This window comes from Acanthopagrus latus, chromosome 15 (assembly GCF_904848185.1).
Source record: "Acanthopagrus latus isolate v.2019 chromosome 15, fAcaLat1.1, whole genome shotgun sequence".
Classification (NCBI taxonomy): domain Eukaryota; kingdom Metazoa; phylum Chordata; class Actinopteri; order Spariformes; family Sparidae; genus Acanthopagrus; species Acanthopagrus latus.
The window spans coordinates 10,690,561-10,706,201 of NC_051053.1; the positions used below are offsets into that span (position 1 = coordinate 10,690,561).

General features: G+C 46.1%; 1 protein-coding gene and 1 long non-coding RNA gene across 3 annotated transcripts in view; one reads left to right on the plus strand and one right to left on the minus strand.

Annotated features, from left to right (window-relative positions):
- unc5b (unc-5 netrin receptor B) overlaps nt 1–15,641 on the minus strand; it is a 54,584-nt gene that overhangs the window by 14,303 nt on the left and 24,640 nt on the right. For both annotated transcript variants that reach the window (XM_037124894.1, XM_037124895.1), the window contains exons 2-6: nt 3,940–4,170; nt 3,434–3,577; nt 2,124–2,227; nt 887–1,067; nt 179–346 (exon numbers count right to left, since the gene is read on the minus strand). In XM_037124894.1, the coding sequence (XP_036980789.1) occupies nt 179–346; nt 887–1,067; nt 2,124–2,227; nt 3,434–3,577; nt 3,940–4,170 (828 nt within the window). The remainder of the gene's footprint in view (nt 1–178; nt 347–886; nt 1,068–2,123; nt 2,228–3,433; nt 3,578–3,939; nt 4,171–15,641) is intronic.
- Nucleotides 1,235–3,553, plus strand: LOC119034138. Its single transcript, XR_005079478.1, has 3 exons — nt 1,235–1,288; nt 2,823–2,944; nt 3,421–3,553. It is a non-coding gene; the product is annotated as an uncharacterized LOC119034138 (long non-coding RNA).

The following is a 15,641-nucleotide window of genomic DNA, read 5'->3' on the forward strand; positions in this document are numbered from 1 at the left end:
TGTGTTCCTTAAGTGGAAGAGGAGCAGTTCAATGACAAAATGCTTTTTTTATCCTTGTTGGATGAAGTTGTTCTGGAGCTAAAAAAAACATTTTAAAATAATCTGACTGCAGTTTCTTCATCCTGGTATTTCCAGCAAAGTGTCCATTTTCCATTCCATTTGGGGAATGTTCCTTCACCTGGGCACAGTGTGGTGCAGGTCACTCTCTGGAAGGGCGGGCCCTCGCAGAAGGCTCCTCCATTCAGAGGCGCGGGATTGGTGCAGCTGCGGGTTCGTCGCTGCCAGCCCCGCCCGCACCGAGCGTTACACTCCGACCATTCGGTCCAAGAAGACCATCCTCCACTCACTGACGAGAGAGACAAGACGGGCAAAGTGAACACCTCAGGGAGATATAATACCCTGGTTAACAACACAGACAGCTAAAGCATCCATGGAGCTCTGGTACTCATTTAGCATGCGTGATGAGTGAAAAAAAACAAGAAAAAAAACCCCCTCTAAATCAGGCTTACTTAATACATGTGATGTGATCAGGTTCATTTACATTTACATTATGGTCAGTTTTAAGATTTTGGGGTATTCTGCATAATTAATGACAGCACCATTTGCATATTTAATCATAACACATCAGAAAACTTGTAATACCAAATCCACTGTCTATTTACGAGATACAGTAATACCCAATTCAACGGTAGCACCTTTGCATTAATATTTAGGTAGAAGGCTACAGTGTACATTTTTTTCACCAAATCTGCCAAATAATATTTTATAGATTTATATCATAGTAAACATAAATCAGAAGAAAGCAGGTTTATCTTCACAGACAAGAAAGAGAAATAAGTGTGTGTATTTGTGTGTGTGTGTGTGTGTGTGTGTGTGTGTGTGTTACCATAAACGATGAGAGTGGCCGTGCTGCTGCGTCTTTTGGCCACCACGTTGCGAGCCACGCAGGTGTAGTTCGCCGTGTCCGAGAGTCTGGCCTGTTTGATGATCAGGTCGTGATCGATGGTGATCAGGAAGTTGGAGTCCTGCGATGGATCGATGACGTCCTCATTCTTCAGCCAGTCCACCTATAGAAAGGCACGTGCACACACACACACACACACACACATATAAATACACACCACGCCAAGTGCTCACTCTGATGGCACGTTGCTAAGTAAATGAAAATGGAGAATGTAACCATAGCAGCCAAGACTTTAGTTGAACATTCTGAAGAACATCCTCTGTGGTATAACTTCATTGTAATCTTTTGGCAGACATCGCCTCATCAGTCGGTACAAATCAACAGGTGTGTATGCATAAACATGAGTCAGCGCACCGCACACACGCAGATCCATTCAGCAAACACAGTAAACCTGCAGAGTATTAAGCCATCACGACGCACTTCAATGCTACATGAGGTTTTGATATGTCAATATTTGATCAGAAGGCTCAAGAAAAAACAGAGTTGGTGTCTTTTTGTTTTGACACGTCGTCCTCACTGATGCATAACATGGCACGTAGCCGCCAGCAAAACTTATCACCCAACACCTTCTCAAATTCTCGTGACATTAGCGTTTACACTTTCATGCTGTGTGCTTTTTATGTGGCGTAGCTACAGGTTATTCGGCCACTAAAAAAAAAAAACAACAACAATAAAGCCTGACGGAACGTAAATATTTACCCGAGTCATAAAAATCTGCATTTATGAATAGTTTGCTTTCTTTCTTAATATACTGTTGTGCTGCCGTTTTACGAGAGAAATAAAAGGGTTTGAAATAGCGCTGAGAAGCTTAGTGTTAAAACATGACACAAAGTGGATTTAAGTGCAGTGCTTTTTTTTTTTTTTGCTTAGTCGCTTAAATAACGGAGCATATCATTTCTTTGCATTATGGGGGTTTTGGCGTGATGGTGCCACATAGCTGGACGGAGTTAAATCTCTCAAACATCACTGGCTCGCCCTTTACTATGCTCCCTTGTGTATCAACGTTTATGTTGGCCTGTAACTGATTATCTATCGCTTGGCTTTGATGTAGAGCTATAAAAACTAGAAAATGATCCCAAACTATTACTCTTATCAAAAACATTAAATGGAAACCTTGAAAAGCAACGAGAATGAGGATGAGGAGGAGGGTGAGATCTACCTCTGCAGCCGGCATGCCCTCCGGGGGGCGACACTGCAGGAGCACCTCCTGCTCCAGTCGCACCTCCCGCCCCAGCGGCTCCTGCTCAAAGTTCTTCCTCAGGTCTACAGGGGGCGACACAGAGGTAGTCAGTTAGTGAAGCTTGCAGTGTCACAGCAGTGACACCCTGTTTATCTCGGTGACATTGGCTGTCAAACACACACACACACACACACACACACGAGGCATAAGCCCCAAAAGCCGCTGTCACTGTGTCGTGTTTTTTCCCCACTTTATACCCTCATGCAGAGTGTCAATCAAACACTACGACACACATTACCATGGGGCACTATGATGGAGTGCTCCGGCAAATTCATTTGCATATATACTTAAGCTGACACATATGACAAGCTAGAAGTCGGAAGCATTTGCCCTTCTGCTGTCTCTGTTCCTTCCTTCCTCCATCTCTCTCTCTCACACACACACACACACACACACTCTGCATGGGATGATATGAAAATTTGATGTCATGATTATCCTGTCAAAGATAATTGTGATTAACGATATTATCCTGATAGTCATCAAAGTACCCTTAAAAATCTCAAAGGTGCAATAAAGTAGATTTGCAGTTCACAAATATTCTAAAAATGAATTACATGAACGTTAAACATTATCAATAGAATGTAAATTAACATGTTCATGTTGTTGTTGTTGATGCAGTATGTTGAAGAGATATCTACTGATCTACTGAAGCTAGCATGCTAACCAGCAAGCCTGAGAACCTCTTTCTCCCTGTGGTCCAGAGCTCCTGCGCCGGCGGAATAAACACCATCACTCCTCTGGTAGCCCAGCTAAGTGCACAGCTAACTGAACTAACAGGCTTACATTAGCTACAGTCATGGATGCATAAAGAAAATACAGTTAGCAGCATCTACCTGGTGATACGTCTGTCTGTTGGGAGTTTGAATTCAAGGTTGCCAATTCTTCCATATTGCTCCTTTAAAACTGCACTAAAACACATTGTAATCACTTGAAAAGCATGTTTTTAGTGAAAAACAAACAATTAAAGAATCTGGGCTAAACAGCAATGAATCATATGTTGCCCTCGCACAAATCAAGGATAAATAAATGGTGGTAACTCCAGATTTGGAATCCGCAGTATATACACACATCTGATTTAACTTGTTTTCAAGGGGGTGCAATGTGCAAAACCAGGAAACAAATGCAGTTCCTAAACAGCTTTTTCAAGTCATTAATATGCAAATATCTGTTTTTTTGTTCTTTTCTCATCCTGTCCCTAATACAAACACACACACAGCCTTGGTACTGACATGCAATGCGGACGTAGGCACGGTTGCTCTTGGTGGTGCCAGCCGAGCTCCAGGCCACACACTGGCACCAGTAGTCCTCCAAACCAAACAGCTCCTCCACCTGAGTCCTGGATACTGAGATGTCCACCTCCCGCACCACCAGACCTGTGAGGAGAGACAGAGGGAGATGGGGAGGAAGAGGGAGGGGGTGAAAGAGAGAGAGAGAGAGAGAGAGAGAGAGAGAGAGAGAGAGAGAGAGAGAGAGAGAGAGAGAGAGAGAGAGAGATTAGAGGGGCATATTTTTCACAGTGCATATAAATAATGCATTGGCTGCAGGCCAAATGCTGTTAACGTGCACATAAAAGCCTATGGGAGCTAATGGATTATGTAGTTGAAAATGATGTTTGTAATTGAGTATGATGTTTATGTCTGTGAAATACAAGGTGACATTACTACAGTATGTCTGTGTAGTTGTGATTACAGCACACCTCTCAGCGCATGTGTGTGTGTGTGTGTGTATGTAATACCTGTGATCTGGTCCAGGCTCTCTCTGGTGACATGATCGTTCTGATTGACCCATTCCCCGTTACACTTGAAGTAGATCTGGGTGGCGGGGGACGCCCGGCACCGCAGCTGGACCGGGCGGTTCTTTACGATGAAAGCGTCCTCCGGTTCCAGCAGGAATTCTGGGAGAGGTTCTGCCGGCGCTGACGGGAAAGAGTCGGGGAGAACCTCGGCCTCGCTGTAGTCGCTGCTCTCTGAAAACACACGGACAGAAGTGATGAGGATGACGATCAGTTCAACGGAAACACCACAATTAAAGAGGCGGGATCGGGCGGGGAGTCTCCCTGCTGCTCTGCGGCTCATCCTGCACTCCGAACTCACTGTTCAGAAATAAACAAAATGGTGAATGTCCCATGGGAATCAATAAGCTATCCCATACCTGGAGGGAGTATATGTGTGTGTGTGACAGCTTGTCATGTGGGTCTCAACGCAGCTTCAGGGCATGTGTGAACCAGTTTGTCGGCAACATTTTTGCTGTACACATCAAGTCAAACCTGTTCGCGTATATCAACGGGACATTTAAGCCGCTGACAGTTTGGACTGTAAATGCAGGGGCACAGTGACATTTTCGCCTCCTTGTACTGCCACTAATCTGGTCAATGCAGGCCTCCTGCTCTGGTCTCTCTGGGAGAGTCCATGCCTCTCAGCTGGGGAGGAGAGCTGCTGACCTTCCACAGACAGGTCCTGGTGATCGCACATTATCCCTTGACATTTTCCATGTGACACATACCTCTCGGCAACGCTGCCAAGAGCTTCTCCTCGTAGGAAGGACATGGTAGCTCTGACCTCTCCGCTCAGACTCTTATAATGATGGGTGGATCCCAGGCAGTATATCAATGCTGCAGTGTTATTGGCTTTTATATAGCAGTTTTCACAGCAGTGTGCTGGATTTCAATAGAAAAACTGTAATCACTGTGACCTATTTTTATGAAACTTCTTTTGAAATCGGGGAGTTGCACAGATAACTTCGCTATGTGCTCTGTTGTTTCTCAACATTTCAAGTGTCAGCAGTTTCACCATACAGACTGTGAGGCCCGTTGAGGCAATTCTTTTTTTTTGTGTGTGTGATTTTGGTTGAGTGACTTGACAGTTTCAAGTCTCATAATGATGTATAATGATATAATGGCATAAATTGTCAAACACAGCACGTCACTCGTTAACCTTTTTCTGAAGCTGTGAGTGCTGTTAGCTTGGCAGTGCTGAAAAACATTCCGGATCAGTCAGACTTGTTTGTTTACAGGGCTGCAGGGTGTCTATAAACCGGACTGCATCTTTGTGTACTTGAGCAAAACACTGAAGCAGACTGGGGAAGAGCTCGTAAAGTGACAGTTGCAGACAACAGGGGCCTCGTGTACTTCGAAAAATGTTTCATACTTGAACTTTTGCCACATTCCAGACAAGTCAGGTGGTGCAATTTTGTGTACAGTCGCCAGAGAGACATCATTTTGTTGCGGTCAGCCACATTTTTTGTTCATATTTGGCATCTTGCACCTTGAACGTTTTAAGGTCAGAAGTTCCAACGAGGAAATTCCAACATCCAAAGCTGTCTGTAATGCAACCTTAGACTTCAGATCGTTTCTGACAATGTGCTGACGTTCGACTCATAAAAGATGCTGAGCAGCTGCCTTGCAATTTCCCCTTATATAATGCCAGAAACAATGAGGGTTTAATCAGACATAACTGTGAACCAAAAGAGAAATTAAACTTCTTGGTAGACAAGATGGGGGAGATGGGGAAAGGAGATTGTTCCAGGGAACACATATTATTCATTGGACTAAATAGGTTGACAAACTAAGTCAAACACCCTTGATGGAGTGTGTGTGTGTGTGTGTATGTGTGTGTATGTGTGTGTGTGTGTGTGTGTGTGTGTTGCTGTTGTGCATTGTTCATAAAGCTGATTCAAAGTTGTGTACAGGCTCAGATGCGTCCTGAACTGCAATTCCCCCCCACTGAATCAACAAGATTATCACTTCAAACACTTCAATCTAGATTTCACTTGGAGATAAAATCATTTCCACTTTAAAGTAAGGTTCTATAAAGCTACTAATAATTATAATATTCAAGGTTTTCTGCTTTAAGTCATACTTAAAGGGTAACTCCATCAAATATACACATTAAAGTGTGTTTGTAGATCTTGGGGAGCTCTGCTGCATATGTGAGAAAAAGTAGTATAAAGCGTTTTGTGGCTCCAGAGGAAGCTGCACATAATCTGATAAAATGCCTCCAGTGATGTCACTCAGTGGCTAAATTGCATTGTGGGCAATGTGGGGGCCAGGTGTTGTAAGCAGTCCACTGGTCTAGTGTTTCACTCCCATCCCACCGTTGGACTCATTATGGACAGTGTAAAAACAAATGATCAAAATCAAAACAGCAGACTGAGAGATTGCCTTCTTTCTTTTCCAATCCTAGCACCTACATTTCCCACAATGCCTAGCCAACTGAGTGACATCACAGGATGCAATTTATCAGATTACCTGCAGCCACAGAGGGCTTTATACTACTTTTTCACATATGTAGTGGAACTCCCCAAAACCTGCAAAAACACACTTTGATCTGTAAAATTAGAGGAGTTGACCTTTAAGTTCAAAACTGATTGCAAGACCGTTTTATAAACGAGGCCCCAGGAGTGCAAGTAGCCACTGTCACGAAGAATTCCCTGACTGCAGTATAGCTATGATGGTCCACCTGAAACCTGACACGTGCGTGCACAGAAATGCAACAGCACGATCAAGGTATGTTTCAAAAACCGCTGCAGGTGCCGGAGATGTTCTTTTACTTTCATTTACTTTCCCCTTTGAGGTAATCCAGGTTCTTGTAAATAGTTAATAGATCTGACCTTCCAATAGAAAACTTTGTCCTGCGTACGAAGAGGATCTAAATTCAATAAGCATTAAACGGAAGACTGGAGCAGAGTGCAGTGGGTTGTCAGGGCAGGGTCGGCTCAGGCTGGATGCAAGAAAAAAAATTTGGGAGCATCAAACCCAGTACACTTCTTCCCTTGACATACACACACACACGCAGCCAGGGCTAATTGTGTTTTTTTTTTCTTCCACAGCAGTCTCACAGCATTACAGATTTTAAATCTCATTCTCTACATTTAGTGGATAAAGAGAGAGGGTGGGAGGGCAATCGCAGTTGCTTTTCTTTTTTCTTTTTCCACGACGAGACTAAAACCAGACAAATTTGCAGCGTTCCGTTTTCAAAATGTATCGAGTCCGACCGGATCAGTTATTCCACAACACGAAGAACAAGAGAATCCACTTAGAAAGATACCATCTCCTATTTTAGGAAAGTGAGCACATCCCCACTCTCCCACCCACCTTCCCCCATCCCACCGCTCCCCCTGACAGTCTGTCTGAGACATTAGGGGAAAGCAAAGGAGGAACATGGAGCATGAAGGAAGTGGGAGAGAAAGTTGCGGCACGAGGCCAGCAGGGATTTCGACAGGACCGTAGCATCTTCAGGTGCAGGGACGGTGCCATCCTTGAACCCCAAAAAGAGACCCAGAGCACCCACAGCTCTGAGCCTGGGGGTGTGCTGTGGCCACAGGACAGGCAGAAAGGCCAACAGCTGCTCCGGGCCCAACAGCCATCCAGGATGAACCCGTCATCCTTAATCTGCCTCTGCCTCTCTCCAGCCTGTCTGTACCGCCAACACATCCTCGCTCTTCTCCAGTGACTTCCTCTATAAAGACATTCCAACAACTACTTTTACTCACTACGCCGTGACCCCAGAGTGAACCCCTAACGCTGCACGCTTTTACGCTTTACCCCACCTAGACCCCAGCGCTGTTCAGTTAAAGCAGAAAAAGGGCCATTCTGGCGATTAGTCAGCCAAGTGTGATCGCAAGTATAAAGAAGATGATCACTTGAAACTTTTGGGAAGGAAGATTATTTTTGATTTATTCAGCGCAGTAAACTGGGAAAAAAAACAAAAAAAACTGAATGAATGAGAGATGATGAACTGAAATGATTAAAACACTGTTTTCATGACTCACTCTCACTATTTTCATTGATCATATCTGCTTTTTTCTTCTTCTTACGGCTTCAGACTGGGTGAGAGAGAGTGTTATACAACACAGGAACGAATCAATGATAGCTGCGAGATCTTGCGCGCCAACTCTCATGCTCAGTGCCTTAGTTTCCTCAGATGATTCCACCTATTTGTTCTTAAAAAAGACAATAAGAGCTTTACAAAGACAGTTTGTATTCTAGCCTTCATCATCCCGCCAGAGCCGCTAGATTTCCCATATTAACAGGCGTTTGGTCATGATACACAACTGAATAATCCCAAAATGACACTTTTGAACTATGGAAAAGGCAAAACTACACATTGCAATTTTGGACAATTAATTGTGCGGTCTTAATAGTGCAGAGCTGATGGACAGTGTTTCCCCCGATGTCAGACTTTTAATATGAAGATGCCAATAATACACCCTGGTGCAAATTTTCATTTATGCACATGTATATATGAATAACTGTATATAGGTTGTAATGTGAGACTTTCATTTTGTGCGGACATACTTGTGTCTGTTTTGATCGACATTTCAAGTTAGAAGCTGAACTCCTTACAAATGTCTTATTGCTTAAAAAGCTTTTTCTTAAATCATCTGATTGACCAAAACTAATGAGACAGTTTGGTTACAACGAAGCACCGAAGTCACTTCCTGAGCAGTTTACGAATGATTCCCCCCCCCCGCAAAAAAAAATGTAGACAGAAACACAAATACAACCCAGGTTGTTGAGTAGCTGTGGCCGTACACTACATACAACTAAGACAAGACATGCGAGTTGGGTTGTACAAACACAAGGCAGTGCAGACATTTACAAACGCAGGGCGCATCCACAGGTGACACCCTGGCAGTGGTCCACACTCTTACACTGTTGTACACTTCACTTACACACACTCTATTCGGCACGTACGACAGCGCAAGCAGGTACACATGCAGGTAAACAGAAATCAATGAGAATAATGAAAGTTAACACGTCTAAAAGTGTCCCCTAAACCACCAACATGAATCACATCTCCTGATCCTCTCCTCTCCTCTCTTGTTTTTTCTCTCTCCTCACATCCTCCCGCTCCCCGCCTTACTAAGCCGTCGCCTCCAGTCTCTCAGACTTTGAATTCACTGTCAATAACCAATTGTGTTGGGCCCTCCCCGCCCCTCACCCCCGCTCTTTCCCTTTGTCCGGCATTGATCGCTCGGTGTTCAAACAGAGGCTGAAAAACACAGCCTGTCACTCTTCAGGCGCGATGAGAGGGGGCACGGAGGCACAGGCAGACAAACAGAGAGAGATGGTGCTTCAGATGGAGACAGAATGGGAGGAACAGCCCTGCGTATTTGGATAAACCTCTCTCTCTCTCTCTCCCTTTCTCTGTAGTGTGTGTGTGTGTGTGTTCTGAGGCCTGCAGAGTTTAATTAAAACACTTTTGGATGACAGAGGTAGGAGACAGACAGACAGACAGACAGCTCCCTTCTCTCTCTCTCCCCCTGTCTTGCGCTGTGATAATGGAGCTGGGGGTTTAAAGTGGAACTTGTGTTTTTGGGCCAACGTACAAACATCCATCAGAGCTCAGCAGCCGGCAATTTGTGCGGAATGGAGGAACCTAAAAGACAATAACTCCTTGCCGTGCAGCGCAGCAAGTCTTTTATTACTCTAATGACAGACAGCAGACAGCTAGAAAGCAAACACGGGCTGCTGGGTATCCTTTTTTTTTTTTCTTTTTTTTTCTGGAGCACACAAACAGGCATGCACAGAGGACGACCCTGCGCTTACACAGGAGGGTCTCACCCACTCGCATCCATGTGTGCTAAAGTGTAAGCGACGGAGTCCCTCACTTTGGCGACTGCGCGGCGGAGTGCTTCAACCCAGTGCAGCCGAGAGTCGGAGTGACAGCGGCGGAGCACGGCCGCGACTCCAGGGCAGGAGTGCGTGGGAGAGAGAGAGAGAGAGAGAGAGAGAGAGAGAGAGAGAGAGAGAGAGAGAGAGAGAGAGAGAGAGAGAGAGAGAGAGAGAGAGAGAGAGAGAGAGAGAGAGAGAGAGAGAGAATCTGGATGGAGGTGACAGGATGGGAAGACTGGCCGAAGACAGGTCAAGAGACACTAAAAGACAAGTGTAGAGGAGAGATGATGGAGAATATACAAGTGCACACACGCACGAGTGCACACACACACACACAGAAGAAAATGAATCACAGGCTGTCTGTCTTTGTCTCGGCCTGACTGTGAAACCGTCTCTGTTATTCTTTCTGCCCTCTGTCGTTCTCCACCCTCTCTTTTCTCTTGCCTCTCATTCTCACGTCACACACACACACACACACATACACACACGCGGACAACTGTAATTTCCTTAGCCCCAGCGCCTCTAGCCAGAGTGCAGTCTAAAGCGTCTGTACTTTATCATTACCTTTACAGAGTTAGTCATTACTGTCCCCTCCAGTGCCCTCGCAATCCCAACACTGCACTCAGAAGTGGGGGGGAAAGAGAGAATAAAGCACAGGAAGGAGAATAGCCAAACAACAGAGAGACGCTGTAAAAGGAAGCCAGGGTGGGGCTGGGTTTTGGGCAAGATCGGGGATTCTCCCTTTTTTTTTTTCCTTCAACGTCCCCTATGAGGTCAAAAACAAACAAACAACGGCCCCGCGTCCCACCTCCTCTGTTCTGTCTGTTTAGTGTCTGACATGGGAGCACTTTTCTTCTTCTGGCCCCCTCCGACTCCACTCCTCACCCCCTCCTGCCCGCCGGATTCAGAGCACTTTACACAGCGCCAGTAGACTTCAGATGACATCCTAAAACACACTCATAGAGGAGGAACGATGGCCCACAGCTATGACGCTCAACCGGTTGGTTGAGCCCGCTAAGGACAAACAGCTGTGCGGACAGACAGTCGAACACTCCCGCCGACTGAGGAAACAAGGCCAATAAATAGACTGATCAGCGGCCATGATGTAACATTGACTGGCTGACCATATCCATCATCCTCACCCAATCTAACTCATTATCATCATTCTTGCAAGGAAGCCCCGAGGTAGCCGCGCGCGCCACACACACACACGTGGAGGCAGGTCGAAAGAGACAGAGATGGATGGAGGGAGAGAGTCTCTCCTTGCCTTCCTTAAAGGACAATTACATTGAGTGATTGATATTCAGACTGACCTCATCCTCATCAGCCTGAAAACAGCTCGCTACACGAGGAGAGAGACGAGACCAGAGAGGAGGGAAAGGATGAAGAGAAGAGACGTGTGGACTGAAAAAAAAGCAAGCGTCAAAATTGAGGTGACGGGTTTGATGGAAAAAGCGCCGAACATGTGACTGGGACAGTCGCAGTGTGTGTGAGTGTGTGTGTGTGTGTGTGTGTGTTGGCATCAGTTAGGGCATGAGGCGACATGAGTGCAGGTTAGAGCGACACAGCATCACTTCTCACATCAACAAAGCCAGACGGGGTGTGAGGAGTCATGCAGTTCACCCATCTGACTGAACACGCACACACACACAGGCTCACGCAAACACTTACAGTATAAGCAGCCCTTTTGAGCGCAGACAGGGGGGAAAATTGGTCATCTTTTAATAGGAAATGTCGTTAATTCACCAGTGACTAACAGACACGCAATTATATTCATTTCATCACGGTAGCTGTGAGGCGACAGGAGGCAGGAAGCTCGGTTCGACGTCCCGCTAATAGCGACACGGATCCATCGGCGCACCCTCTCGTAAAAAAAAAGCGCTGGCCTTGAAAGTTCGTGTTTGGATATTCTGATAGTACCACCAAGACGTGCACCTGCGGCGCCTCCGCATGACTCTGCAGCCTGTTTCTTTGTACTCACCATGGTGGCTTTCTAACTAACAGATTTCATCCCTCGCAGCAGCAGGCGCATTTTTTAGTCCCTTATAACAAGCAAAACTGAGGAGGGCTTTCCTGCTTTATAAAATGATCCAACAGTCTGGTATTCACCTCGGCCAAGGAGGTTATGTTTTCACTCGTGCCCATTTTGGCTTGTTGGTTTGTCAGCAGGATTACACAAAAACGACAGAACGGATTTCAATGAAACTTGGATGGAGGATGGGTCTGGGCCCAGAATAGACCCCACTGACTTTTGGTCTGGATCCATTTGATAGAATTACAGGGGATTGTTGAGCCTTGGTGGAGGTATGCTCTCTACTAAGTGCCATTCTTGTGGAGGAATGAATTTACTGGCCATTGTGAGTCAGAGAAAAACAGCAATATCAGTTTCAGCTACAGGTTAGCCTAGCTCAAAACAAACACTGGCAACAAGAGAAAGCAGCTACATGTAAGCTAGTTATGTACACCTGAAAACACCTGAGACATTGTATCTTTTTTAATCAACAGCTAGTTGAACAGCTAGTTCACATTCGACGCTTTTGCTAATTAAACTTAGCTAGGGCCTGTTTGGCTAGCTACTGTAGCCTACAGCTTGTAAAAACACAGATCATCTGCATACGTGTTTATTATGTTCTATTTTTACTTTTTTTTTTTTTTTAAGCTAGTGACACAATTGAAGCTGTCATTTGAAATACACTGCTACATCTAGAAAACCCCTGAGTAGACTTTTATTTTTTTTAAACAATTTTTGTTTTGCTAATTTGACTTATTGAGCCTGGTATGCTTGGCTGTACAAAAACATAAACACAAAAACATAAAACATCTGCTCATTGCCTTTAATGTTCTTCTTCTATATCTTAAGCTTACTGATTTCTTTATTCATTTATGACTGAGCTTTGTTAGCTGCTATCCTTTTCTTGAGTGTGTAGGGTACTAAACTAGGCTGACACCTACCCAGATTGTTGACTTCCCAATGCTACTTTTGGACACAACGGGGCACAGACACATGCTGTAAATGTCGATGTAGCTTTTCTGTTCTTTCTCTTAATATCCAAATATTCATCAACTAAGCATCACACAAGTGCCAAAATCATGTGTGGTACAGGAACTTGTTGGAGCGTGTTGGTAGGCTAGTTCATCATAGCAGTGGAAATGTCACACCTTCGGTCGATTCCAACATGCGAACGAAGACGCCTGCAGTCTGGCTATTTCTGTGACGTGTGAAGCCTCCCCTGCTTCATCAAGATGCGGCCGTGAGCGTGTAATTGATTGTGCAAGGCGTGTGTGCAAGCGAGTAGGAAGAGATGGAATCTGTGTGAGCCGGGAAAAAAAAAAAACAACAAAAAGAGAGAGAGAGAGAGAGAGAGAGGAGAGAGAGAGAGAGGGAGGCGACGGGAGGTTGGAAAGCAGATTGGCAGAGGGGGAAGGCCGAGCAGGTGACGGAGATGCAGAATGACAGAAATGCTTCGCTTGTCCATCCAGCATGTCCGGGTGGCAGGAGGAGAGAGCGCACGCCTGAGGACATGGTCACACACACACACGCGCGTGCGCTCACACTCACACTCAGCAAATGCGAGACCTCATCGGCAGATCTACTCGTAGATCTTACCACTTGTCCGCAAGGTGTGTGAGCCTAACTCCGAGCGCAAATGAAGTGTGACCTGCCCTTTTTAAAAAAACACTCACCTTCTGTCTCTTTTTTTCTCCCCCACATAAGCCCTTGGTCCCATAATGACACTTAATCACCCCTGTCGGAGGGTATGCCAGAGGGGAAACACACACACACACACACACACGTAAACATGTTATCTTCCTGCGTGGTTTCAGACAGCAAATAAGGCCAAATGACAGAGTGACAGTCAGCAGTGTTTTTTACTGATAACTGGTTGAATGTGTTTTGCTGTATTTTGCGGCTGTTTCACATGGTCCCACACCACATTCAAGCTGTGTGTGTGAGAGGTGGGGCGGGTGTGTTTGTAACAGACTGTGGATTATATTTACCCAATGTGTATGCAAGGGGCGGCCTACTCCGAGAGAGATTCTGTGACTGTGTTTTTCAATGTGTGGGTGAGTGTGACTGTGAGAGTGGGAGCGCTAAGAGGATTTGCGCTTGTGTTGTAGCTGTGAGCCCACTGCTGCTACTGGTGCATTTGAATAGACATGAGGGGAGGAGGAGGGGGGAGCTGAACGTGTGCTCCGTCACAGCTAGGGGGCGCCACCCCCCACGGAGCTCATTAATCAAAGCCCATCACAAAGTGGCCCTGTGCTGTTTGTTGCGTGCCCCGGCGACCACCTACTGCATGGGAACACGGGCATACACAAGCAGCGCTATCAATCACTATCAGAGGTGGAGAGGGAGAGGGCGAGAGAGGGGTGAGGAGACAGGGAGCGAGGGGAAGGGCGGGAGCGAGGGAGGGAGAGGAGACGGAGTGGGTGAGACAATGTTGTTTTCCTATTATCCTCTCGAAATTACAGACCAATGTCACAACTATTACTTGGAGGTCAAACTCATATGCTGGAGTGAGACTTGTCCCCTTCCTGCCTGTCTGTGTGTGTGTGTGTGTGTGTCTGTGTGTGTGTAGTGTAAGGCGCCACTGCTTGTCTGCTCCACCACTGCGCAGCTGCTTGATGAGAGTTGCGCAAATCTACCCAGAGTGGCTGGTTGCCATGGTGGGTATTCACATGGAGCCGGCTCCTCTAGAGGCCTGCAGTCTACACAGCCATTAACTATGGTGCACACACACAAACACACACACACACACAAGCTGACATACACACATATTGTCTGTATTCTGTCTTAGCCTCGCTACTTGTATTGCCACCTCACTTCCTTCATCTGGAAGTCTCACTGCAAATCTGTCCTTCTCTTGTCTACTTTGATTGTGTGTGTGTGTGTGTGTGTGTGTGTGTGTGTGTGTGTGTGTGTGTGTGTGTGTGTGTGTGCAGACACGTATGGTGAATAGGTGAGCAGTACAGTGGGATGAGTGTTTGGAAGCCGAGGCCGTTTAAATGCCAGTAATTACATGAGAAGATGAGCTGCATTCCTTCCTGAGGGCAGGCTGATTACAGGCCTCTCCTCTCTGGGCCCCTGTAATTACCCACTCTACCCTGCCCTCCCCCCTCCTCACCCCGTGCCTCACCCTCCATCCCACTGTACTCGCGACCGGCTCTGCTCTGCTCCTGCCTCGGCGGTCTATGGGCTACGGGCTACGAGCTCGCAACCCCTCCCCATCCGTGTCCTCTGATCCACCTCTCTCCCCAACTTGTGCAACTCTCCGACTCCCCTTCCCCTCCACCGGGTCACTCTTCTGTCCTCTCTCATTGCTCCTCGAACTGATTGCTGCTCACACACGCACACACAGACGGACACTTAGAGACCACTCAGAGGACAAATACAGCGCCTTCCATAATTATTCTCCCCCCTCCTTTTTGCACTTTTCTACATTTTGTTTTGTTACGAATGCAAATGGGGTTGTATGTAATGGACATACAAAAGAACACATTCGTTAAACCTGTGCGCAAGTTAGTATCAGTATGAATACACCTGAAGGCCCCAGAGTTTCAAACCAGAAGCATGAAGACCAATTTGCTTCCCAAACAGGTCGGGGCTAAAGCTGCGGAGGAGTACAAAGCAGGAAAGAACATGGCAGCAAACAGATGACTGTTGGTCCAGAAATTTGGCCTTTATATAAAAAAGTGGTAAGAAGAAGATTTGAAAATGTTACTTTTTGGCCCTGTAGCAAAACTGTATGTGCGGCGGAAACCCAACCGAGCATCACCATGAGAACACTATCCCCTCAGAGAAATAAAGTGGCGGCAGCATC